A 27,600-nucleotide genomic window follows, 5' to 3' on the forward strand; every position below is an offset into this window, starting at 1 on the left:
GGTCCATGCGCAGCAACATTCATTGAGGAGATGTTGCTGACAACCCCTTGGTTTATCTGGGTGGACATTTGCTCAACAGTTGCTCACATCTATTTGCCTCCACAACTCTGCAACTGTCATTCACCCATCATCTGTGGCCCATGGTGCACCACAGTTACCTTGGCACCAGTTTTGTATAATGCTATTTTGCCATGCACAGTATACTTTAACCATGCCATGTAAACAGTTTACAAATTCAGCTATTTCAGAAATGCTTCCACCCTTGCCCCAAAAGACAATGGTCATACCCTTTTGGACATCAGATAGATTGCTCTGTTTTCACATTGTGACAACGTCACTGTTTTCTGTCTCTCCCCAAAATGCTTTATATACTCTCCACTGCTAGTGCTGATATCTGTGAGTTGTTATTGCTCATTGACAATGAACATTGGCGGTGGTCGCAATAATGTGACTGGAGTCAGGGGGAAGTGGCCATATATTCAAATTGTAGAATAAAGTCTCATGCTCTTGAAGGAGCAATGCTTTGGCTGTCTTTACGAGTACGGTCAATATTAAGGAAGCAGCATTCTCAGTAAATGGGTAGGGGGGGGTTATCAAAAGACTTTGAAACCCGTTGCCTGAGACACCGTTATCGTTATGACAAAACTAAGTTGGTCTGTGGGTATTAATATATAAAATACGTGTATTTACTAACAGTTCATTGCCACTGAAGCAGTTAAGCTTACTTGCAATTTAGTGTAATAATAATAATCCTCGTCGTGCAGGGCATGAAACATTTCCTCTTTGCATGAACACCAGCGCTGCTTTGGAAATCCAAAAGTAACATTTTTTTCTTAAAAAATTGCAATGACGCTTGTTAATTATTAAATACAACAATACTGAACCACCTGCCTTAATATTACAGTGTTTTGGAGTCTTTTGGGTAACGCTGATCTACTGCTTTACACACGACATGGTGTGTTTACAATTTGCTGCTTGAGTCATTTTCGGCTCTTATTTATGAGTCAATGATTTCTACCATATGCTCCATCAATGGACCATTTTTTGGGTATTATTCATATATTTATTGGTCTCAATGTTTTTTGCATTATAAGTCCACTTAATTTTGACCCTCGATTTACGTTATCAACACCTATGGCATAAAACCCGTTTTCTCACTGAGCTGAAATAGCAGGTCCTAACAAATACACAAATACGAGTCAACAATGACACTAAGCTTAACAGAAGTACAGTATTCACGACACCAAAAGTTAACAAACGCGGTTTTACTGTATGAAACTGGTATAAAATATCAGACGAACAGTGGACTCTTGCGTGGGTGTTTCGCTACAATAACCAACCTTCCCTTTTGCGCGACTTCCTCTTCGCGCTTTGAGAAGCTACAAAAACTTTCACTGTCATCGTTAGCGTCGTCTGCAACACATCGGGACCATTTGAGAGAGAAAGTGCGTCAAAAACTAGAGAGCAATGGAATAAATGGAAATAATGCAATGAACTTTAGTTAGTTATGTCCATTCATGTCATTTTGCTGTCTCTGTAGAATTAACGATGCATTACTGCAATAAATATTTCAGTTTACTAATGTCAAACGGGTTTGTATCTCATCAGCCAGACATGTCTTCGTGAAGATCTTTGAACAGAATGTTTATTTAGAAATCATTGACAGTTTCGTCTGTACGAAAGAAAGTAAAATCATTATCTTAATCATGTTGCAAATTTTACGTATTAGTGTTTCTTCAGGAAAGATAGTATCCTCTGTTGTGGCTATATTTAACCACCTTTCCGGCTGTATATGGAAGAAGTAAGTGGGTGTCTACTGAACCATGGATAATTTGACTCCTGAAGACGAAGATTTTCCTGGCAGGCTTTTACACCAGGTAATGTCAAAATTTAAAATGCATGTAAAATTAAGCGTCTGAATTTGATGTGTAATATTTTATGTTACATGTATTAAGTGTCAAATATTCTTTTTTGTTTGGTGGACGAAAAATGTTAGATGATTAAGACAGCTTTTTGAGAAACAGGCCGCGGTTGGCAATGTTATATTAACAAACACTGTTTGAAGTTTCTACACAGAATAGGAGAATTAAGTTTCAGGAGAGAAGTACGAATCTTAAATGTTTCCCATTGATCATCAGGGGATCATACAGTAGACAACCTGTAATGATGCAGCCTGTCTCATTGATAGTCATCAATCCACGCCGTTCATTACATGGACACACTGATGTAATGTAACATAAAGCAAACACGGAAGCGCTCACTCTTCTATTTCTTCCAGTTTGCATACAGCACCTCTTGTGACATATACTTATTGTGTGGCATCCAAACAATGCTGCAGTCCAATGTGACACTCAGATATTTCTGTTTTGTACTGTTGTTTCGCCCCAGGAGAATTATAAGTTCCTCATTGCCTCCTGATTTCTCAGGTAAAATCAACTTGCTTAGATTTTCTGTGTGTGGGTTGAGTGTTTTTGTTTTATGACAAGCAGAGACTATGTCTAGGGTTGTTGACAACTTCTGCATTCTCAAATATCTTGCTGTGGACAATGATAGCATGATTGTTGCTATCCATGAAATGTCAGTTCCCTTCAGGTAAGGGTTGGTCAATAGCATAAATATTCTGGAATCAGATGTGCATCAATCTTTCTCCATGTATCTTCAGATGATTAGTCTTTGCAGCTACTAGCATAGGTGGTATAACAAGGAAATTAATCAGTAATTTGTTAGGGGCTTTTTCTCTTCTGTAAAACATTGGTAAACCCAGGTTTTTTTTGCAAATGCTGCAGTTATCTATAATGAAATACTAGCTAGTTTTTTTATATACATATAACGGTTGAAAATGGTCCAAAGATTGGTAGCTTGCCTAAATGTTCAGAAATTGAAATTGTGTGCTTCATGAATTGCAAGAACATAATATCCTATGCACAATATCAAATAGATACAGTTGGAATGAGCCAATTCATACAGATTTACATTTGCCTGTACCATACATCCGCACTCTGAAAACCACTGTGTTGTGCATGGCAGAAGATACCCCTCCCCCCTCCATATCATATATTAGGATTTCTTAAACAACTGTTGCCAGGGAAAGGAACACCTCATAAGACAAATGGGCAGCTTTGAAAGATGAAATAGTGAAGGCAGCAGTGGATGAAATAGGCAGAAAGATCTGTGTCAAAACAAGGCCTCCTTAATAGGTGACATTTGTTGGAAGAATCAACTGTGACAGAAATACTCTCCTTATTTGTAAGATATAGAAATACCCTCAGACTTCAAGAAGACTTTAATAATCCCATTCCAAAAAAAGGCAGGTGTTGATAGATGTGAGAATCTCTGAACCATCAGTTTAATAAGTCGTGGACCACGGGATTAGCCGAGCGGTCTAAGGCGCTGCAGTCATGGACTGTGTGGCTGGTCCCGGCGGAGGTTCGAGTCCTCCCTCGGGCATGGGTGTGTGTGTTTGTCCTAAGGAAAATTTAGGTTAAGTAGTGTGTAAGCTTCGGGACTGATGACCTTAGTTAAGTCCCATAAGATTTCACACACACACACACACACAAGTCGTGGTTACAAAATACTTGCACAGATTATTTACAAATAAGTAGAAATACTGGTGGAATCTGACGTTGAGGAAGATCAGTTGGGCCAGCCGGTGTGGCCTTGCGGTTCTAGGCGCTTCAGTCTGGAACCGCGTGACTGCTACGGTCGCAGGTTCGAATCCTGCCTCGGGCATGGATGTGTGTGATGTCCTTAGGTTAGTTAGGTTTAAGTAGTTCTAAGTTGTAGGGGACTGATGTCCACAGATGTTAAGTCCCATAGTGCTCAGAGCCATTTTTTTGAAGATCAGTTGGATTTTCAGAGAATGGCTATACTGACACTGTGGCTTACCATAGAAGATAGACTGATGAACGACTAATCTACATTTACAGCATTTGTGTATTTAGAGAAATTTTGCCAATGTTGATTGGAAAACATTCTTTTAAATTCTTGACATATAAGATACACGGGGTAAAAAGGTATCTAAAACTTGAACATAAACTGGACTGCTATTATGAGAAGTACATTAAAGGAATACCCAATATTGTCTGGAAAGTTCAAGTTGTATGGTGCAGTGGACGTCTGGTTTCAACTGGAGGAGTTGTTGCCTGAATCATATGTGTAAATGTACATTGGAGAATGTGATGCAATGTGTGGGTGATCCACCAAAAGTGGTATTTTGTGGACAAAAATCTTCAGGCAGTGGGAGTAAATGATACTTTTGTTCTGTATTGCATGAACTGAAATACAGTGTTCCATTACAAAACAGGTACAAAGCTCTGTCTGAAGACAGTGAAAACGTTGGAAAAGGACTGCAGTGTCATAAAAGAATGCTGAATTGACCGAAACAAGCATAGACAGATTTCATTCACATTACAATCTAGGCTTAAGATTCATGAATGCTCAAACTTGCAGAGGAAAAACAATTATAAACTACACAAATCATATCAGGCATTGTCATAAGAAGGTGAAGGGTAAAATACTCATCTTATCCACAAGCCATGGAAAGGGTTTACCTGTAATCATGGCAGAGAAGTACGTACAGTACCTAGTGACAAGAAACACAAAACCAAGTGTACCATTAAGTGAAGTGCTCAGGTAGTGTGATAAATTGGTGAAAAAGGTACCAACTGGATCGTAATTGGCAGAAGTGGGGTTTCTACCCTGTCCGGCCATCCCGACTTAGGTTTTCCATGGTTTTGTGAAGTTGCTAAGGTGAATGCTGGACTGGTTCCTTTGATAAGACCATGGCCAACTTCCTGCCCTATCTTCACCTAATCTTATCCTAATTTGTGTGTGTTTATACATGTATATATTACTTCTGTCATGTATCTGACGTGTGCTATATTATTGTGCTGAATGATCAAAGGATAAATAAATAAATAAAAATGAAGAAAATGATTCCTTTTATAGACTACCAAGCCCCCCCCCCCCCCCCCACACAACCCCCAAATATAACCAGAACTTCAGAGAAAACCCTGAGTCCAGTTGTGCATATGTTTGTCAATCATACTGTTGTCATTGAAGGAGACTTTAATTGTCCAACAACCAAGTGTGATAGTTACAGTTCTGTAAGCAGTGGGTTTGACAAAATCTTTCTGTGACAAAACAAAATGCATCCTCTTAAAAACTACATAGAGCAGATAGTTTGGAAGCTCACTCATAACAATAGTATATTAGATCTAATGGTAACAAATAGACCTGACCTCTTTGAGGAAATCATGTTGAAATTTGTATCAATGACTGTGAGATAGTTGTGGCAAAAAAAAAAAAAAAAAAAAAAAAAAAAAAACTGGAAACTTAAACAAGCAGAAATATTTATATGTTCAGTAACCGAGATAAAGAAACAGTAGTGTCATATCCCAAGGAGAGGCTCTGGGCAGGATCTTATAGAAGAATAATTGACCAAGAACTAGATACATACATGCATGTAGTAGAAAGGTTTGCAATGGGAGGTACCGTCCATGTTATACAGTCTTTACAAAGAAACTACAAAAGAAACAGGAATGACTGCACTTGAATGTGAAATAAAGCATAGAGCTCTCGGTCTGTGGGAGGTGCTAATGGAAACATGTTTGTCTGTCAGAAGGGAAATGTATGAAGCTACAAAGACTGTTAAAGATCTCAATAAATCCTAAGAAATTCTGTTGTTTGTAAAGGCTGTTAACTTGTGCCTTAGTGCCCAGACATCCATTAATGACACAAGAACTGAAATTGAGGAAGCAAAGCAAAATTAGAAATGCTGAACTCCATTTCCAAATTTTGCTTTACAAGGGGGGAATGCAGAAGAGCAGCTCCAGATACTAGTGTCAGCAGCATTAAAAAATAGTGGGGGTGGTTAAAACTAAAAGAGACTCCAGAGCCCAACAGAATTCCTACCTAACTCTAATGGAATTTGTTGCAGAGTTAGTCTGTATTTAACTGTGATATACTGTAGGTGCTGGAAACAAAAATCTGTAACCGGTAGATGCCTTTCATACCCATCTCTTGCAGAAACATTGAATGTTTTCTGAGCTTTAACATAATGAAGTATCTCCATGCCAACCAACATGGATTCCAGAAACATTCACATTGTGAATCCCATCCTGCACTTTTGTCTACTGATGTTCTGAAAGCCATAATGCAAGGCAGTCCAGTGGATGCACTATTTCCTGACTTTCAAAAAACATTTGTCTCAGTACAGCACCAATACTTATTAATGAATATATGATCATATGGGTTGTTTGTGTTGTGGTCTTCAGTCCTAAGACTGATTTACTGCTGCTTTGCGTCCTGTTTTTCCTGAGCAAGCCTCTTCATTTCTGAATAACTACAGCAGTCTAAAGCATTTGGATCTGCGTACTATCGTCATTTCTGTCTCCCTCTACGGTTTTTACTCCCCATATTTCCCCCGATACTGTATTGATGAGCCCTTGATGTCTCAGAATGTGTCCTACCAACTGGTTGCTTTTTTAGTCAGGTTATGCCACAAATTTCTTTGCTCCCATATAACCTTCAGCGTTCTTCTGGAGCACCACATTTCAAAAGCTTTTATTCTCCTCATGTCTGAACTGTTTATCATTCGATGTTTCACTTCCATACAAGGCTACCTTCAAAAAAGATTTCCAAACACTTAAATTTATATTTAATGTCAACAAATTTCTCTTCTTCAGAAACACTTTTCTTGTCGTTGCTAGTCTACATTTTATATTCTCTCTACTTCAGCCATCATCAGTTATTTTGCTGCCCAAACAGCAGAACCCATCTACTACTTTTAGTCTCTCATTTCCTAATCTAATTCCTTCAGCATCACCTGATTTGACTGCACTTCATTATCCTTGTTTTGCTTTTGTTAATGTTCATTGTATATTTTACTTTAAAGACACTGTCCATTCTGTTCGATTGCTCTTCCGAGTTCTTTGCTGTCTCTGGCAGAATTATAGTGTCATCTGCATACCTCAAAGTTTTTTTATTTCTTCTCCCTGAACTTTAATTCCTTCTCTAAATTTTTCTTTGGTTTTCTTTACTGCTTGCTCGATGTACAGATTGAATAACATCGGGGATTGGCCACAGCCTTTTCAACCACTGCTTCCCTTTCATGCCCCATGACTCTTGTAACTGCTGTCTGGTTTCTGTACAAGTTGTATATAAACTTTCACTTCCTGTATTTTACTCCTGCTACTTTCATAATTTCAAAGAGTGTATTCTGGCATATGGGTTGCAAACAAAATTTGTGATGGAATTGAGAGTGTCTTGGCAGGAGGATGCAGAATGCGCCTAACAAGACAATTTATTAACAGATGTAGGAGTAACTTCAGATGTGCCCCAGGGAAGTATGTTGGAACTCATGCTGTATATTAATAATATACCTCAGACTTTTTAAGGTGATGACACTCATTGATAATGAAGTACAGTCTGAAAGAAAAAAGGACTAATATTCAACCAGGTCTTGATGCAATTTCAAAGTGTTGCTAAGACTGGCGACTTCCATTTAATGTTTTTTTTATTATTATTTTTTATTTTTTTTTTAAATTTTGATCCAACATCAACTGATTACAAAAAAGGTTTTTTTTCCAGTCTTCTGGATAAGTCAGAGCCTTACTTACTAGGGTTACATATTATTGGCTGGCACTTTTATCTACACAACTTTTTCTAAATTTAGTTGAGAGAACAGAGTTACATATATGAACTACACAGAAAAAAACTGTTATTGCCATACTTAGATTAAGGAATCTACAGTTTGTAACACAGTATTCATATCTGACATTCAAATATTACAGTTTGTGACACAGTCTAAGACCTGAGATTACATATATTTTTAGATAGATGGTCTTCCATCATACGAGTGTACTAAATCTAGAAACTCATCTATTGAATATACAGGATTGTTTAGGAGCCATAATTTTAATTTAATTTTTAGTTTTGTAATGGGCAATTTGGAGATATTAGGATGGAAGCAATTCAGTAGTTCTATGCCTGCATAGTGAGGGCTTTTCTCATACAGTGTTGTTCTATGAGAGATGATGTGGGGTCTCTCTCTACCTCTAGTGTTGTGATCGTGTATTTCTTTATTAAGTGTTTTGTTACTGTTTACTGCCATAATGATGATCTTCAGCACATACAGGTTATGAACAGTTAGTATTTTAAATTCTTTAAACAAATTTGTGCAGGACTCCCTGGCACATTTCTTTCCCATAATTCTAAGTGCCTTCTTTTGTAAGGTAAGTACACTTTTCTTATTACCTTTACTGCTGGATCCCCATACCTCTATCCCATAACTTAGATGGGATTCAAATAGTGCAAAATATATTTGCCTCAGAGTGGTGATGTTGCAAAAAGGTGTCAGTTTTCTTAGGACATATATGGTAGTACATAGCATTTTGCAAATATCATTCACATGATCAGACCAGTTTAACTCTGCATCTAGTATCAGCCCAAGAAATTTGGTCGAGTATTGTTTTTTAATGCATTTGTCACCCATTAAGATTTGATTTTAATGAGTTTTTTGCCTCCCAAGATCAAATTCAATATAGACAGATTTATTTGTGTTTAATTTTAGTTTGTTTTCATTAAAATTCTGCAGAATTAAGCCTGCTGCAGTATTGGATTCCACTTCGAGCTGTGAATAGCTTGGATTGCTGCATATTAACGTGGTGTCATCTGCATATAAAATAGCTGTTGCATGGTTTGTTATGGACTGAATATCATTTACATAGATAATAAAAAGAAGTGGTCCTAATATTGACCCCTGTGGGATACCAAAATTTATGTCAGTGGTGTTTGATTTGTATGTTCCCTCTGTAGTGCTAATAGACACAAACTGCTTCCTATTTGTCAAGTAGGAGCTCATCAGATTATGGGCTGTGCCTCGAATGCCATAGTTCCACAGTTTGTCCAGCAATATGGTCGTATCAACACGGTCAAATGCTTTTTGTAAGTCTAGAAAGATGCCACATACATGTTTTTTATTATCTATTGCTTGAGTGACACCTTCGATTAAGTTGGATGCTGCTGTAATGGTGGATGACCCCTTGACATCACTTTTTTGCATACCAGGAAGTTCCAGATTCTTATGTATATTACTTTCTCAAAGATTTTGGATATTATTGGAAGAACAGAAATGGGTCGAAAGTTTTCTACTAAATTCCTGTTTCCTTTTTTGAAAATAGGCACAACTCGGCAATTTTCAACTCATCTGGAAATAGACCATCTTCCATATGAGAATTGATAACTGTTGATACCGAGCGAGGTGACGCAGTGGTTAGCACACTGGACTCGCATTCGGAAGGACGACGGTTCAATCCCGTCTCCGGTCATCCTGATTTAGGTTTTCCGTGATTTCCCTAAATCGTTTCAGGCAAATGCCGGGATGGTTCCTTTGAAAGGGCACGGCCGATTGCCTTCCCAATCCTTCCCTAACCCGAGCTTGCGCTCCGTCTCTAATGACCTCGTTGTCGACGGGACGTTAAACACTAACCACCACCACCACCACCACCACCACCACCACCACCACTGTTGATAAAGGTGATGCAATTTTATGTATACATTTCTTAAGAGTGTCCAGACTAAGACCATCATATCCTGCTGCATGGGAATTCTTTAAACTACTCACTATTTTAATTATTTCTTCTTTACGTGTTGGCATCAAAAATATACTTCCTGACACTGGTGTTCCTCTGAATTTGTATTTATGATTTTTAAGCTGATTGTTTATGCTCGAGCCAACAGAAGCAAAGTAATTGTTAAATAGATCTGCTATCTTATTCTGATCAGTTTCTATTGTGCCGTTTATCAGCAAGTGATTTTCAGTTGTATGGTTCCCAGATTTACCTATTTCTCTATTTACTAGTGACCATGATGTTTTGGAGATATTATTTGAGTTCTGAATGACACTTTCAAAATGTTTCTGTTTTTTTGAAATTAGGAGGTCTACATAGTATTTCTGATACTTTTTGAACTGTTCTTTTAATTTTTTATTGCTCAAGTCATTTAACATAGCATACTCATACCATCTTAGTTTTTCTCTAGCCTCAGTGACTGAACTTGATATCCAGTTTCGGGTTACAGCATGTGACTGAATTCTCTTTTTTATTAATGGGCAGGCTTGGTTAAGAATGTAGAATAGTTCACTTGAGAATTTGCCATAACTATGAAGTGTCGTTAGAACACTGTTCCAATCCACATTCCTTAGCATATTATTCAACTGAGTTATATTTTGGTCTGTATTCATCCTAATATATCTATAGCAACTGTGTGTAGGAACCTTTTTTATGTGCACACTTAGTTCTACTGCATGGTGGTCTGACAAAGCACTTATAACAGCAGAAGATGTAAGATCGTAAAGATGAATACCAGTGATTATGTTATCTATTGCAGACTGGCATGTTTCAGTCTCCCTGGTTGCAGTGTTTATCAGGTATCTTACATTATATTCAAGCAGAGTATTCTTGAATAGTCTAGTGTGTAACTTATCTGCTAATACATTTATGTTGAAATCTCCTATAATTACTAACTTGTTCAGGTGTGATATAAAAACATTCTCTATCATGTCACAAAACATTGTTAAGAAAACTTCGAAGTTTCCATCTGGTGGTCTATATATACATGTAACATAAATTTCATCATATGGTATCTTTATACGTGCTGCACATAATTCAATTGTTCCTTCTAATGAATATTTATTTACATTTACAGAATTAAAATCAAATGTGCTCTTTACATACATTGATACACCCCCACCTCTGATAGTAGATCTGCAAAACTTATTAGCTAGTACCATGTTTAGAGGTTTAAAAAGTTCTAATTTGGCATCAGATAGCCAGTGTTCACTAATACCTAGCACATCAGGCATAGTTTCATTTACAAACATGTCTAATTGTTCATATTTCTTGCTCAATCCCTGTACATTCTGGTGGATTATTTTAAAGTTGTAAATACCTTGTTGTAGATTTCTCTGCTTTACTGACTTAAACAAGGTCAAATCTCTGTTTCTCTTGTGGGCTTCCTCCTCTTTCTGGTTTCCACTAAAAAATCATTTAGATGGGATGGAGGCACTGGCTTCCGTCTGCTGTCTGAAGTTTTTTTAGTTGACAGTACTGGTTCTGATAATGTTGGAGTTGATTCTGCTGCTATTGTGGATGGTTCTGCTGTTGCTAATGATGGTTCTGTTGTTTTTGCTGTTGATTTTCCTGCTGGTATTAAGGTTGGCTCTGCAGTTGATGGAGCTGTTACTGCATTTGTTGTTGTTAGAATAACCATTCTTGATGCTTTTACTACTTTTGGCGGAGTTGGTCCAGCTGCCATTGATTCTGTTGCCGTTGCTGGTAGCAGAGGTGGCTCTGCTGTTGATGTAGCTGCCGTTGCTGCTTTTGTTGTTGTTGTTCAGAACTATTAAATTGTACACTTACAAAATGCATCTTCTTTCTCAACATTTGTCCCACAATTTAATGGGATTCGCCCATTTGGCTCTTCATATCCACTTATCACGACCTTGTGCTTCGTCAGGATGGAGACTTGCTATCAAGAGGTCTACTTGGAGGGTATCAAGCCAGTGTTGCCTCAGACTCCCAATAGATCACTGACCAACAATTTTCAACAAAAACTCAGGTTTTTATTATTATTTCTTGATCTGCTCAAAGTATGTGCCCATACCAACATAGGTCCCCCATCTTCTCAACAGTAGGTGTCATGCTGTACTGCCTGAGAATGTCATCCTTGGTCACATTATTGTAAGGTGTCAGGTTACATGTCAAGAGAAGCTTTTTGATTTCCTGTGACTGCAATATCATTGAGTCTCAGTTGGAATTGGTCAACTCATTCAAATGCCATTGTGTTAATGTTCGTGGGGTTTATGGTACAGAACATAAGCTCAGTTGTGGGTAATGCAGGTAGCAGACTTCAGTTGGTTGGTATGATACTGGATTAATGCAATCTGAGTACAAAGGAGATCTCTTGCAAAATATTCATACACTGCATCCTGCACTGTCTGACAAAAACACTGAAGCACTCAAAAAGGCAAATGAAATAAAACTTCATGCGATTGAGTGGGAATGTGATGTTATTTTAGTGATTACAAGAGTTGAATCAAATTTAGAAAGAACTTGACAGTATGAGCCAACTTATCAGTATGATATTGCACCCCCTCTGGCCTGGATGCATGCACAAATTCCATTGGAAAGGCTGTCATAATGTTGGCCCACAACTGTTGTAACTAGTCCTCAGTATACTGGATACTGGCACTGGTAGGGAATTGACATCTGAGATGGTCCCTCACATGTCTTGGTGACACATCTGGGTATCTTGTTGGCCACAGCAGTACCTCAACACCACGCAGACAGTATATAGAGACACATGCCAAGTGTGGACATGTATTGTCCTTTTAAAAAATGGCAATCTGACACACTCACATGAGAGGGTGTCCACGACTTGCCATTATGCTGTCAGAATTCCCTCAATCACTACCAGCCATGACGCACGAGGTGTGGCAATCAAGAAACTGATCTGGTTGTTGTGTGCATTTCTGGCTTCATCGATGAAAAAGAGAAGATTGGGGGAATAACCGTGGACCCTTGCTGACACACATACAAAATTACATGCCACTGTGATGGTTAGTCTGGCTGTGAGTCTTCCTAGAAATGGGTCATGTGTCTGAGCCCTATCAGAGCTGTGCTATGCACTAGAGTGGAACAATGTGTTAACATTGAATTCCTCACAAAACTTGGAAAATTCACCACAGAAACTTACAATTTTTTGAAACAAGTTTATGGTGATCAGTGTTGGACACCCAAGGTTTTGATTGGGTAAAGAGGTTCAAGGATGCTACGGAAGACATCGAAGATGATCAAAAATCGGTTTGTCCTTCCACTTCAAAAACTGAAGAGATTGTGGAGAAGGTCAGTGGAATTGTTTGAGTAATTTCAGAACTTGCCTGCACCGTTAGATTTTGCATGATGATCTGGGCATGACAAAGATTTGTGTCAAACTGATGCCAAGCATCCTTATAAACAAGCAAAAGTAACATTGAATGGACTGCTGTGCTGACACTCTTGAAAACATTGAAAATGACCCTGATTATCCAACAAAGTAACTGTGTGTGGGAAACATGGATATTCTAATACAATCCAGAGACTAAGTGACAATCCAAGCATTGGAAGAGTCCTCAATCCCCTAGGAAGAAGGAAGCACACATGAGCAAATCAAAATTCAAAGCAATGATGATTGTTTTCCTTGATTTCTGAGGGGTTATTTACATTGATTGGGTGCCCGAAAGTCAGACTGTCAATCAGGCTTATTATGTAACTCTTCTGAAGGCCCTCCATGAATGTGTGTGATGAAAGAGACTAGATCTGTGGATGAATCGCACTTGGGTTCTTCGTCAAGACAGTGCGTCGGCCCATAATGTGATGCCTGTGGCGCCGGCCGCGGTGGCCGTGCGGTTCTAGGCGCTCCAGTCCGGAGCCGCGCTGCTGCTACGGTCGCAGGTTCGAATCCTGCCTCGGGCATGGGTGTGTGTGATGTCCTTAGGTTAGTTAGGTTTAAGTAGTTCTAAGTTCTAGGGGACTGATGACCACAGCAGTTGAGTCCCATAGTGCTCAGAGCCATTTGAACCATTTTGATGCCTGTGAAGACGTTTTTGGTGAAAAGCAACATTCCAATAATGGAACATCCACTGTATTCTCACGACCTAGCCCCATGCAACTTCTTCTCTATTCCCAAAACTGAAGTCTCCACTCAAAGGAGTCAGGTACAAGTCCATGGATGCAATGAAGGAAAAAGTAATGAGCCTCCTCAACAGCATAAAAGAAAAAGACTTACAGCACTGCTTCCAACAGTGGAAAATTTGCATGGAGCAGTGCAGCGATCGGGGTGGGGACTTGCTCAGTAGAGTGGTAGCCCATGAGTCTGGTTTCTTTATTGCCACATCTCGTACGTCATACCCTGTGGCTTCATACACCATGACGCCAGGAGTAACATTGATGTGCCTCTCCAAAACATTAGAAAAATGGGACACCTCACTAGCCCTACGCGCCAATGTGTCCATGCTTCCTGGTCATGGCTCCACTCAAGACAAAATTGTTTGTGTTGTGGTAAAAAGTGCAAAAAAGAACGCGTTAAACTTCAGTTACACGATAAATCAGTCTAATCTAAGAGCTGTAAATTCAACTAAATACCTAGGAATTACAATTACAAATAATTTAAATTGGAAGGAACACATAGAAAATGTTGAGGGGAAGGCTAACCACAGACTGCGTTTCATTGGGAGGACACTTAGAAATTGTAACAGACCTACTAAGGAGACTGCCTACACTACACTTGTCCATCCTCTTTTAGAATACTGTTGTGCGGTGTGGGATCCTTACCAGATAGGACTGACTGAGTACATCGAAAAAGTTCAAAGAAAGGCAGCACGTTTTGTATTATCGCAAAATATGAGAGAGAGTGTCACAGAAATGATACAGGATTTGGGATGGATATCATTAAAAGAAAGGCGTTTTTTGTTGCGACGGAATCTTCCCACGAAATTCCAATCACCAACTTTCTCCTCCGAATGCGAAAATATTTTGTTGACACTGACTTACATAGGGAGGAATGATCAGAAAGATAAAATAAGGGAAATCAGAGCTCGTACAGAATGATATAGGTGTTCATTCTTCCCGCGCGCTGTACGAGATTGAAATAATAGAGAATTGTGAAGGTGGTTCAATGAACCCTCTGCCAGGCACTTAAATGTGATTTGCAGAGTATCCTTGTAGATGTAGATGTAGATTAATGGCAGCATACGCATGACATGATAATTCTGTAGTCTGGCTGCTACTAGTCTTCAACCAGAGGTGCAGGGTGTCACAGAATGTTGCAGAGACTCCTTTATGTGTTCTCAGATAACAGGCACAGATTTTAAGGGGATGTGATGTGCTTGGTACATAATGTGGCAGTCCTCTCTTGAGGTGCTCAGATGTGAGTGACTGGAATCTTGATGACGAGCATGCCTGCCCTCAGGTTCCAATGCAGTCCAACTTTGGGCCACTATCACATGCGAGTGTCCCACAAATCTGGATATTGCCCAATTTGAAGAGCTGGACAACTGGAGACTCAATGTGAGGCCCCTTTCAAACTGTCAAACTCTGTTAAGTGCTTCTAATGCTGTCTCACACTAGTACACTGTGTCTCCATGTCCACCATAGTGTTCACACAACACCGTCACACTCCTATATGCCCTAGTAGGTCTGGTAACAACACTAGACACGAACAACGCTAACACTCTCTGACTGCTGTCTACCTCTCACAGAGAATTGCAGCTCTGATCATTTTACATACAAGCTGATGGTGTGTACATATGGAAAGCTACATTGACATCTGACAATGTCTTTTTGGGCCCTTCACTTTTTGTCAGACACTGTAAACCATTACTCAGATGTGTGGGACCCACAAGGGGTTATTGATGTACCAGGTGATAAAAAAGTCAGTATAAATTTGAAAACTGAATAAATCACAGAATAATGTAGATAGAGAGGTACAAATTGACACACGTGCTTGGAATGAAATACAAAAGTTCAAAAATTGTCGGACAGATGGCGCTTCATCTGATCAGAATAGCAATAATTAGCATAACAACGTAAGACAAAGCAAAGATGATGTTCTTTACAGGAAATGCTCACTATGTCCACCATCATTCCTCAACAATAGCTGTAGTCGAGGAATAATGTTGTGAACAGCACTGTAAAGCATGTCCGGAGTTATGGTGAGGCATTGGCGTCGGATGTTGTCTTTCAGCTTCCCTAGAGATGTCGGTCGATCACGATACACTTGCGACTTCAGGTAACCCCAAAGCCAACAATCACACGGACTGAGGTCTGGGGACCTGGGAGGCCAAGTATGACAAAAGTGGCGGCTGAGCACACGATCATCACCAAACGATGCGCGCAAGAGATCTTTCATGCGTCTAGCAATATGGGGTGGAGCGCCATCCTGCGTAAACATTGTACGTTCCAGCAGGTGTTTATCAGCCAGGCTGGGGATGATGCGATTCTGTAACATATCGGCGTACCTCTCACCTGTCACGGTAGCAGTTACAAAACCAGAATCACACATTCCCTCGAAGAAAAAAGGCCCGATGACGGTAGATGTGGTAAATCCAGCCCATACCATGACTTTCTCGTAGTGCAATGGAGTTTCCACGACAGTTCTAGGATTTTCGGTATCCCAAATTCTGCAGTTGTGGGCGTTGACAGACCCCCGGAGCGTGAAATGAGCTTCGCCGGTCCACAACACGTTACTCAACCAATCGTCATCTTCCGCCATTTTTTGAAACGCCCACACCACAAATACCCTCCGCTTCACTAAATCGCCAGGTAACAATCCACGATGCCAATGGATTTTGTACAGATAGCATCGGAGGGTACGCCTAAGTGCCAACCAAACAGTAGTGTATGGAATGCCGGTGCAACATGCGACTGCATGAGCGCTGACTTCTCCGTGCATAGGCAAACCCGCTACAGTCTCCATTTCTTCCTGAACTGTCTCAGCAGCATTACGCCTTGTGTTCGGTCGGCCACTACGGGGCCTATCGTCTAAACGACCCGTGGCTTCGAACTTCGAAATCATTCTCGCTACAGCTGCTTTCGTCAACGGACCTTTACCCGTTCGAATCCCCTTCCTATGGCGATAGGATCGTAATGCTGAACTAGCACATTCCCTATTCTGATAATACAGCTTCACTAAAAGCACCTTTTCAGGTAATGTCAACATGCTGCGACTGCTGGCGCATCTGATTCTCTCTCTCATTATAGCTCCTTTTATACACGATTGTCATGCGCAGTCACTGACATTTTGCTGTCCAACTCCATCTGTCGGACAATTTGTGAACTTTTTTTTTTTTTTTGGGGGGTGGGGGTGGGGTGGGGGGGGGTCTGATAAAACCCCACGTCATTCCAAGCATGTATGTCAATTTTTACCTCTCTATCCACATTATTCCGTGGTTTATTAAGTTTTCAAATTTGTACTGACTTTTTGATCACCCGGTATTCAGAAAAATGCAGTGTGGATGGTCACACATTCATTTGATCCACTAGAGAACATCTTGTAGATATGAAAAACCTGAACTGGCAGATGTTTGGATAAGTGCCAGCTATCCTGCAAAATTCTATTTACAAAGTTTTAAGAATGAATGTTAAGCAATAAATATAGGAATATACTACAGCCCAATATGTATTGGTCCCATAAGGACAGTGAAGATAAATTTATACTAACTACAGGTATTTAAGCAGTCATTCCTTCAGTGCTCCATATGTGAAATAAATAGGAAATACCATTTGCAATGCACTTTCCACGGTAACCTCATTTTCTGGGCATCCTGGTGATCCTCATCAAAAACAGATGTTGGACCATATTTAAATTTGTTGCACTGTTTCTAACTGTTAAAATAAAAAATTGAAAGTCCAGGATGGAATAATGACAATATTATGAAAAGGATAGTTGCTACTCATCATATAGTGAAGATGCTGAGACACAGACAGACACAACAAAAAGACTGTCAAACAAAGCTTTCGGCCTATCTGTGACTCAGAATCTCCACTGTATGATGAGTAGCAACTATCCTTTTCATAATCTTGTATCCAACTGTTGTCATATTTGGTGAACAGCCACCAAAATTAGGATTGAGTTTTTGCTTGTATCACACGCATTTTCCCATCCAAAAGCAAAAAGTGAATCACTGAATGACACTACACTTTCTCCATCTGGGTGAAAACCATGTGACTCCATTTACTGAAATGGCTGAAAATCCAAACTAAGTGACAAATCAGAGCAATTTTTTAACACATGGTAATGCCAGTTTGTGTTAACGACAATGTCTGTCTTCAAACATGGGTACTTACTGAATCACCCTCATCTCTGCACTCAAACACTGGAAAGATGCAAGTGTTACCATGATTTTTATTGTATCAATGTACATTGCTACCCAGGCATTAAAGGACAATGTGGAGCATAAATAGATTGTACTTCCATGTTTTTATACCCATAAATGCAAGTTTTTGATATACAACTTACAATGATGTCACCACTGAAAGATTTAATCTGTTCTACATTTTACGTGCTTTGTCAGCTGTTGCTTAGTTTGCCAAGTGTTAGTACAGTTGACTTCTTCTTCTTTAATGTGTCTGTTATATCAAATTTCAATTGGAGGTTCTCTTCTTCTTTAATGTGTCTGTTATATCACATTTCAATTGGAGGTTCTCTGTTATGTCCTTTCCTGAGTATTATGCTTCATCATGTTTGTCCATTTCTTCCAAATCTCTTTCTATCTCTTCCTCTCATTTCTTCCACATTTTCTTCTATAATTCTTTGTTGCAGATAATTCCTATGCAGTAAATGTCCCAGCCAAGAGTTTTTCCTCATTGTGATCAATTTTAATAATCTCTTTCCTTCCTCTATTTTCTTCATTAGCTCTTCATTCTTAAGTCTATCAGTCCACTTCACCTTAACCATTTATCTCCATAGCTACATTTCAAACCTTTTGAAATATTTTACTGTCCACTGTTCACTGCTGTATAACATTGTACTTCAGATGTAACTTTTAGCAGGTATTTTCCTCGGCTCTATTGGAAATCTTCTAGCTTTTAGCAAGTGCTACACCTTTTCAAATGCTTTCTTTGCTACATATAGTCTCCTCCTTAATTCCTCTGTACAGCTTTCCTTCCATGTCATTAAGCTTTCCGGGTACAGAAAGTATGTGATTTGTTCTATCTTTTTTCTGTGTAAGAACATTAAAAGTACCACATACTAAATAGTTAATATTTATGTTGTGTCTTCTGTCTGTAGGTTTCATAGAGGATAATTTCATGCTTCTTTCTTGAATACTTTTATTGCAGTGAAGTGACATATTGATGTACTTTAATGGCAAGTCAGTTTAGTTTTAGCCAGAGAATTTAGTAAAACTGACACAATGTGAATTTAGTATTATACCAAATACTCATGGCCTGAGCTAACTCTGTATTGTATATGCAGTATTCTTATTTGTGTGTTTTGGCATAAACTTTGTTTTCTTCTTTTGTATGATTTATATACATTAAAAAATTTCATGAAATACATATATGGACCTGTGAAACATGAGTGGTATTTTGTAATCCGTATGTTGTGTGAAATATCCCTATTGTTAGTCAGTGATTGTAAGTTATTCTTTCTGCAGGCAGCATTATGGGATAATGCCGAATTGTTGGAAGATTTATTGCGTGGAGAACAGGTTGCGCACATCAACAGTCAAGATTCTTGGGGTCGAACTCCTCTTCACGCAGCAGCAACTACAGATAATTCCCGCTGCTTGAGTGTTTTGTTAAATGCTGGTGGTATGTTCCTTTATTTTTGTTTCTGTGCTTTTTGTGTTGATGTAATAAATTTCAAAGTATAGCATCAGTAACACAAATTTTATTGATTTTTTTTTTTTTCAGCTGATCCGAATATTGCCTGTGGAATAAGAGGTGAAAATAAGGTAATAAGGTTTTAGGGTTATAAATCATTTGTATTTTTTAACTCTTGAATGCACTGCAAGGCATTTACTTGTGTGTTGTTAACAAGCTTGTGTTATCGAACTACACCAATAAGTGAATGCTTTGAAAGTGTGTTGCGTATGCACTACGTAATGAACCTGTAGTGTACAGCTACATCAGGAAGTTACTGTAATGTTATTACTTAAATAGCTACTCATAATTGGTGTCACAGACTTGTAGAGAAGCTAATATGTGAGAGATTGTATGTGGATGCCAATACTTTAATATCCTTCTACCCTCATTTGAAATACTAGGTTATTATAAATGGTTGAAGGAATTTCACAGGTTTACTGTAGCTATATTACAGAAAGAGAGAGAAAGAGAGAGAGAGAGAGAGAGAAAAGCAGCAGTTGAGTGACATAAATGAAAACACCAAGAAGCAGTCGGGTGACATAAATGGGGAGTTGATGTCAGTCAAGAATACTGTGAAGGCGAAAAAGATGCCATGTGGTTGAACGGGGTCATGTAATAGGGCTGTGAGAAACTGGATGTTCCTTCTGCAATACTACAGAAAAACTTGGCAGGAATGTAGCCACTGTACATGGTTGCTGGTAGTGGTTCCCACAAGGATGTACTGTTGCAAGAAGGCCAGGCTCTGGACAGCCACATGGCACTACGGAGAGGGAAGACCATCGTGTTCGATGTATTGGCTGTGGCACATTGTACTGCATCTGCAGCAGCGGTTGGCAGCACAGTGACACAATGAACTGTTACAAATCAGTTACATCAAGAGCAGGTTCAAGCCAAGTGCTCCGTAGAGTGTGTTCCACTGGCTCCAGACCACCACCATTTGCAACTTCAGTGGTATCAAGCATGAGTCCATTGGAGGGCAGGGGGACATCTGTTGTGTTTTCTGATGAAAGATGGTTTTGCCTTGGTGCTAGTGATCACTGTGTGTGTTGGTTAGGAGGAGGCCAGTTGAGGACCTGCCCACGACGTGTCTGCATGCTAGACATACTGGACCTACACCTGGAGTAATGATCTGAGGTGCAATTTTAGATGACAGCAGGATCACTGTCATGGTTATCCGATACATTTTTACAGCCAATTTGCTTGTCAGTCTTGTGATACAACCTGTTGCTCTGCCAGTCATGAATGGATTCCAGGGAGTGTTTTCCAACAGGATGATAATGCTCGCCCACAAACCGCTGTTGTAACCCAACGTGCTCTACAGACCATCAACACATTGCCTTGGCCTGCTTGATCACCAGATCTCCAATTGACCACGTATGGGACATAATCGGATGACAACTCCAGCGTCATCCACAACCAGCATTACCCATCGCTGTCTTGACTAACCAAGTGCAACAGGCAAGGAATTCCTTCGCCCAAACTGACAGCTGGCACCTTTACAACACAATGCTTGCATGTTTGCATGCTTGAATTCGACATTCTGGTAATTACACTGGTTATTAATGTACCAGCATGTCTCATTTGCAGTGGCTTACATTAATCTACGATCTTGAAATTTTAATCACGTAAAAAAAGTTACATAGACAAATGTATTCCCAAAATTTCATTACTCTAATTAGCTTTTTTTAGTGGTGCAATCCCGCCCGTACTGACACTGCAGATATCAAGTTTATAACATCTACATATACATAAATACTCTGCAAGCCACTGTTTGATGCAAGGTGGAGGGTACCCCGTACCACTGCAAGTTCTCCCCAAGTCTGGCTTAGTGTGTCCCTGTCAATCTGTTAAAACACTGTTGATATGAGCTCACAGTATGGTAGGTTTGATTTTAGAGGAGGTGTAAACACCTAATCTTTCACATAACTTCACTCAAAAAAATTGCGTGGGTGTAGGTCGAGATGCCTTGACATGAATTGCTGATCATCAACCCCACCTTGACCGATCAATCGATTTCTCAAATATCATGATGGAAGTTGAGTGGAGCACCATCCTATTGGTAGATGAGGTCCACATATCAAGCTCAATTTGTGGCCTGATCCAGTTTTCCACCATGTTCAGATACACATGTCCTGTAACAATCTTTTAGCAGAAGAATAATAGACACTAACTTTAAGCTGTGAGACTGCACAGAACACATTAACTTTGGTTGAAACCTGAGTGTTCTGCATGATAGTGTTGGGATTCTCTGTACCCCCAGATTCACACATTATGTTTGATCACTGACATTATGTCTGATCACTGTGCCTGTCACAAAGATGTTGCTTCATCATTGAAGATGAATTTCTCACAAAACTCATCCTCTTCCATAAACTTCTATAACTGTGCCGAAAATTCAGAGTATCTGATTTTGTCTGCAGGATTCAGAGCTTGTAGCAATTGCAAGCGGGAGGCTTCAGTTTCAGTCATTTCTTTAAGATCTTCCAAATGGTCAGCTGTGATATGTTCAGCTCTATGCTTGCTCTGTTCATAAACTTCTCTAGGCTACATGCAAAACTCTCCTGCATGCTGTCAACCATTTCTTCGCTTGCTATATATCAGCCCATTGATTTCCCCTTGCAGATGTATACTGAAAGTTTAAAGTGCGCGTATCATTGGCGAATGTAGTTGGCAAATAATGGATATTTGTTCAGCTTTATTCTGAAGTTTTATTGCACCATTGCGGCAGACTGATGTTAATGCATTTCAAGCACAAAATAAATTTTCTTGATGCTTGCCACATCTTGCCAAACTGCTCACTTCTGCACTCTCATGGCAGAAACCTGAAGTGCAGCTGCTGCAGTGCAAAACTTTTTGAGCTTCCTATATGAGTGTTGAATTTTCTCACAATATATCAGTTAATGCAGATGTTGTGATTTTATGAAATTGCTTCACTCATTTACAATGACCTTGCACGAGCATCTCCCTGCAACAGAATGCAGCATAGAAGGGTTTGAGAATATGGACACTGCTGGTATGTGAATCACACATTGGTTTCTGATGAAATTACTCTGTTCTGCAGGTAAAACCCAGATTTAAATGAATGAGTGAAGTTGTGAGCTACTACAATGGATAGCAACAGTCAGACACTGAGTTTTTTCATTAAATGGAAGCAACAGTATGAATATCAGCTAATCAGAAGTGGAGTGAATGCCCAAGCTCTCTAATGACTTCACCAAAAACAGTCGCCATAATGATATATCATTTGCATTGACTGTTGGAGAACAGCTAAAAAATGTTGGAGCTTTCCATCATTGAACATAGTGTAGTTACCATTATTGATAAAGGGGTTTCCAAAGGTTTTGAGCATGATAGGTACTGCAGATGACAACTAGCCGTAATAAAGTTACAAGGAAAACAGTAGCCAACAATTTGTTGCATCATTTCAAAACTGAAAGAGAAAACTGTGATGACATGGGCTGATTTCTTCAAACTTAAATAAAAAATAATGGCAGTTGACAGCACAGCCTAAGGAAAAAAATTTAAAGCTGTATCCACAACAAAAGTGATGGAAATTTTCTTTTGGAATTCAGAGCCTGTACAACCTGGTGATGTTTTTGGAGAAGGGGAAAGTAATCAATCCTGTGCAATGCATCAGCAGCTAGAAAAACTTGAGCCACAACTTCTTCAGATTTGTGAAGTGAAAATTCTGGTGCTTCTATGTGACAACATTAAACAACAAATACTTGATCTTACGAGTACATCCTAATTACAGTGTGCTGTATATCTGTTAGTATGCAAGTACTATTCCTTTTATTGCCCATTTTGTATCCTTTTAATTTTTTTTAACTGTTTTGATACTATGCTAGTAAGTTTTTGCCTTTTTCTCTCTTTTTTACCATATCATATGTCTTCTTCTCTAGATTTCTCTCCTCCTGTGTCAGCAGAGAGCCTATCTTTTATTTTCCCTAAAATGTTTCTTAAATTTCACTGTACATTTGACCTATTTTTGCAAGTATTACTCAGCAACATGAACTGGTTTCCTGAGTATAGCAGGAGCTACGTTGGTCTATTTACAGTCATATTACAGATCAAATTAGGGTGTGTTATTACCTTGCAGTGTGGTGCTAAAAGTGATAGTGGAAAATACCTTCACAATAAACTGTGACAAACAGCCGTTAATGTCATTAATCTTACTGACAGTTAGAATGAGAGAAGTATGATAGTGCTGACAGAGAAGGCAATGGAATGAGCAATCAAATGATTACAAGCAGATATAAGTAAGTCAGTGGTGTGCAAATTACGGAAGGAGGGAATGATGCCGCATTGAACAGTATTCAAGTATCTGCCCCAAAGGAGTATAAGTAAAATGAACACAACAAATATTTCATTGATGATACAGACAAGTGTGTTATTAAACAGCATTTTATATATCATGAACAGTACAAGGAAATACTATTTTTGCTTGCATGGAAGTCCAGTTTTGTGCAGCAAAAGCTGTGAAGTCTTTGCAAAAATAGTTTTCATCAAAGTCATTATTTGCAGATGAGAGAACATACAGTAAACTCCCATTTATCCAAATTGCGTTTATCCGAAATCTGCTTTATCCTAACAAATTTTTCCAATTTTTGCTGCTCTCATTGGTGCTGTCTGACGCATCGTGCAGCTACACTTTTGGCTACCTAGACTGACACTTGACAAGTTTCAACTTGTTTGCACCTCTAAACATGCATTCGCTGGTGTTTTCCGGCAGTCTACTGCTAATCAGTGCACTGGCACTTGTCAAAAGTCTGAGTGTTGTCAATTTGTGCGAGTGTTGGTTGAAGTTTTAGCGTGTTTCTTGTTTGTATTGTGTGGTTTCATGACATTGCCATCTACTGGAACTCCTTGGACGTACGGTACATAGAGTATTGGTCTATGCAGCACAACAGCCCTGTTGAAACCGACAATGAGAGTGCAGCGGCACACACTTTTTGCCTGGTATCGGTACATCAGACGAAGCCAAGCATTTAACAGTTTAGTAGTGAATGTACAATGCATTGTTGTGATGCTGCATGGGCTTGGGTAGGACAGGGGAGAGGGGATAGATGTATCGAATGTTTTCATGCGATGGCTGCCATAGTGTGGTTTCAAAACTCAAAACCTTTGTCTAGTGCTCCTCGACTGTTGTCAAGTCTTACATGTGTGTTTTCTATTTAATGTTTCGTGTTTACACTACATGCTTTAAAATGTCCAGATATAAAAATGGCCAAAAACCAAAAGAGAATCAGTCGAGTGTCAGCAAAAAAAAAAAAAAAAAAAAAAAAAAAAAGAAAAAAAAGAAACCCACTGGACATGACTACGGGTGTGAAACAAAAAAAGAATGTGATCTGGTTGGAACAAAAGCTTTGCACTTTGCAGAGAATTGATGCTGGTGAGCCACCTGTGAAGGTTGTGTGGATTTGAACATCAGGAGGAATACGATTACTGATTGGAAGACAAGTCGATCATAAATTGAAAAATTTGGTATGTCCAAGCGTCAGGAGCACAGTGACATCTCAAAAAACAATGAGAAAAGGTGCGCATCCTCAGTTAGAACAGGCCTTGTTTTTGTGGTACGAACAAATAAGAGACAAAGGTGTGTCAGTTTCAGGTCCTGCACTTTGTCAAAAACTGAAGAGTTTTTATGAGCTGATTGAAGGAAAGGAGCAAGAATTCCTCGGGAGTGATGGCTGGCTGGATTGGTTCAAGAGGCGGCATGCCGTTCATGAAATTGCCATCAGCTCAAATCATAATCCGGCAATGAAGCCACTATCGCTGATTTTAAGAAGAAACTGCACACAATCATTGACAAAGGTGGTTATACTGGTGATCAGCTTATTAACGGCGATGAAACCGGGTTGAATTATAAAATGTTGTGAACGGAAACCATTGTCTTTAAACTAGAAAAACGGCATCTGGATATAGAAAAGCAAAGAAAGAGTTACTGTCCTCACATGCAGTAATGCCACTGGCAATCATTAATTGCGCTCTAATTTAATTGGCAGATCCAAAAAGCCAAGAGCATTAAGATGGCAGCCAGCTGATAAACCTTTGCCATTGTGGTACACGAATCAGTCTAAGGTATAGCTGAATGGTGCCATCTTCAAAGAGTGGTTCCAGGGAGAGGTTGTTCCAGCTGTAGAAAAATACATGGAGGAAAATGGACTTCCTCAAAAAGCACTACTTGTTGTGGTCAATGCTCCTTCTCACCCAGGAGATTACAAATGGAGTTGTGAACGCTGTGTTTCTCTCACCAAATGTCACATCTCTACAATGGACCAAGATGTTCTTGAGGCAATGAAAAAACATTACAGATGCAAGCTGCTGGAATTCTTAATCAGTGCGATTGATGCTGAAGATGATTTTGTGCAAGCTCTTAAACAAATCGATCCATTGGATTGCTGAAGCTTGGAATCTAATTCCTCCGATTTCTCTCTTTAGGTCATGGAAAAAACTCTTAGGTCATAAGGCAACTCATCAGTGGTGGGAAGAAGGAGGCAACACTGTAACTCAAGCTGACGTGCCAGAAACAGATGAAAATGATGTAATTTTGGTGAATTTACTGGAGAAGCTACCAGGTTGTGAAGACAAAATCTTCAAAGACATTGAAGAGTGAATGGAAAACAAATTTTTTGATTTGACTGAGGAAGAAACCGTCCAAGTTGCGACCAATCAGAAAGCGTCAGAAGAATGTGTCTCTAATGATGAAGCAGAGAAAAAGATTCCTCACACAGTTGGCTACGAAGCAATCCAAACTACCCCGGAGTACATCAGCCAACAGGAGGAGGCGACTTATCCCGTATTCGTTTGTTTCCACAGTTGGAGATATATTGCTGCAACAAAAGCTTCTCATGCCAAAAACCAGAAAACAATTATAGACTTTTTTTACTGAAAAGTAAATTCTAATAAGTGTCCTAGAACACAATGTCTTTTTACTGTAAAGTTCCTCTAGACAAACTTTTTGTTCCTTTGAGTAATCTCTAGATTTGTTTCTTAATTTTGTACATTAGTTTATTTTTTATTCAGAACAGTAGGTTGTAAAATTAAAACTTCTGTTTTTTCCTGCTGCCAAATAAGTCAGACTTTTTCTGTAAGAACACAAAATAAACAAGCTTTGTTATTTAGCATTTAAAAGCTTAGAGTTTTCATTCATACTTTGGCACCTTTTTAACACGTTAACACAATTTTTTCAGTTAAAAACATGTAGGCTTATTCACAGCCATATCAATAACTTTCTACATACCCTACGCACGTTTTACAATCATATTTCACAGTATTGACGCAATTTGGGGTGTTTAATGTGTGAAAATGGGGACTTTGGTTTATCTGAAATTTTCGTTTTCCGAACCGGTTGCTGTCCCGATCATTTCGGATAAACGGGAGTTTACTGTACTAGCAAAATGATGCAAAGATGACATTTGTCCTCATAGGAAAAATTTTTTGACAGTCACTTGACAATAAATTTGCAATCTGACTTCTGTTGTGGTTAGATCATCTCAGCCCTAAATGTGACATATGCATTCTTGTAATCAGTTTAGTTCTCTCTACATTTTGCACTTAGTGCAGTTAATATTTCACTTCACTTTTGCTTGCTCATGTAAACATCAACATAAAACTTTGTTTCATTTTTCACTGCACTTAGAAACACACAGAAACATCAATATAAATCATTGTGTAAAATGTTTTCCACAATACATATACACAGCAGTATTTTATGTCACCTGTGCATTTACACATCAATATTTATTTGCAGTGTAGAAAAAGATAGATTGCTACTTACCATAAGGAAGACGTCTTAAGCTAGAGACAGGCACAACTGAAAGTGTCTTTCAGTGAAGTACAACACCTCTGTGGGACAGAAACAAATTGTGATTCCAAGACATTTCTGAGTAAATATGCTGCTCTCGGAAAGCTGTTTCCTCCTCTGTTTCTGCTATTTTATGAGCCGCTACACTAAGGTCATCTAAATGCTGTATTAACAATATAGGGAAAATAGATTGCTACTTACCATAAAGATGACCCTCTATGTTGCAGACAGACACAATTGAGACACATATAAGCCTTCGGCCACAGCCTTCATCAGAAAAAGAAAAACACAACATTCATTCACGCAAGCAAGCATATCTTGCACACACATGACTACCAACACTGGCAGCTTGGACCAAAATTTTAAGCTTTATTGTTATATTACATG

The 27,600-nt window shown here is 39.1% G+C and overlaps 1 protein-coding gene across 1 annotated transcript in view; it reads left to right on the forward strand.

Annotated features, from left to right (window-relative positions):
• The first annotated feature begins 1,180 nt into the window (after positions 1–1,180).
• LOC126194520 (leucine-rich repeat serine/threonine-protein kinase 1) overlaps positions 1,181–27,600 on the forward strand; it is a 405,923-nt gene continuing 379,503 nt past the window's right edge. Inside the window, exons 1-3 of the mRNA XM_049932772.1 lie at positions 1,181–1,877; positions 19,196–19,352; positions 19,455–19,495. Of these exons, the coding sequence (XP_049788729.1) occupies positions 1,824–1,877; positions 19,196–19,352; positions 19,455–19,495 (252 nt within the window). The 5' untranslated portion in view covers positions 1,181–1,823. The remainder of the gene's footprint in view (positions 1,878–19,195; positions 19,353–19,454; positions 19,496–27,600) is intronic.

This window comes from Schistocerca nitens, chromosome 1 (assembly GCF_023898315.1).
Source record: "Schistocerca nitens isolate TAMUIC-IGC-003100 chromosome 1, iqSchNite1.1, whole genome shotgun sequence".
NCBI lineage: Eukaryota > Metazoa > Arthropoda > Insecta > Orthoptera > Acrididae > Schistocerca > Schistocerca nitens.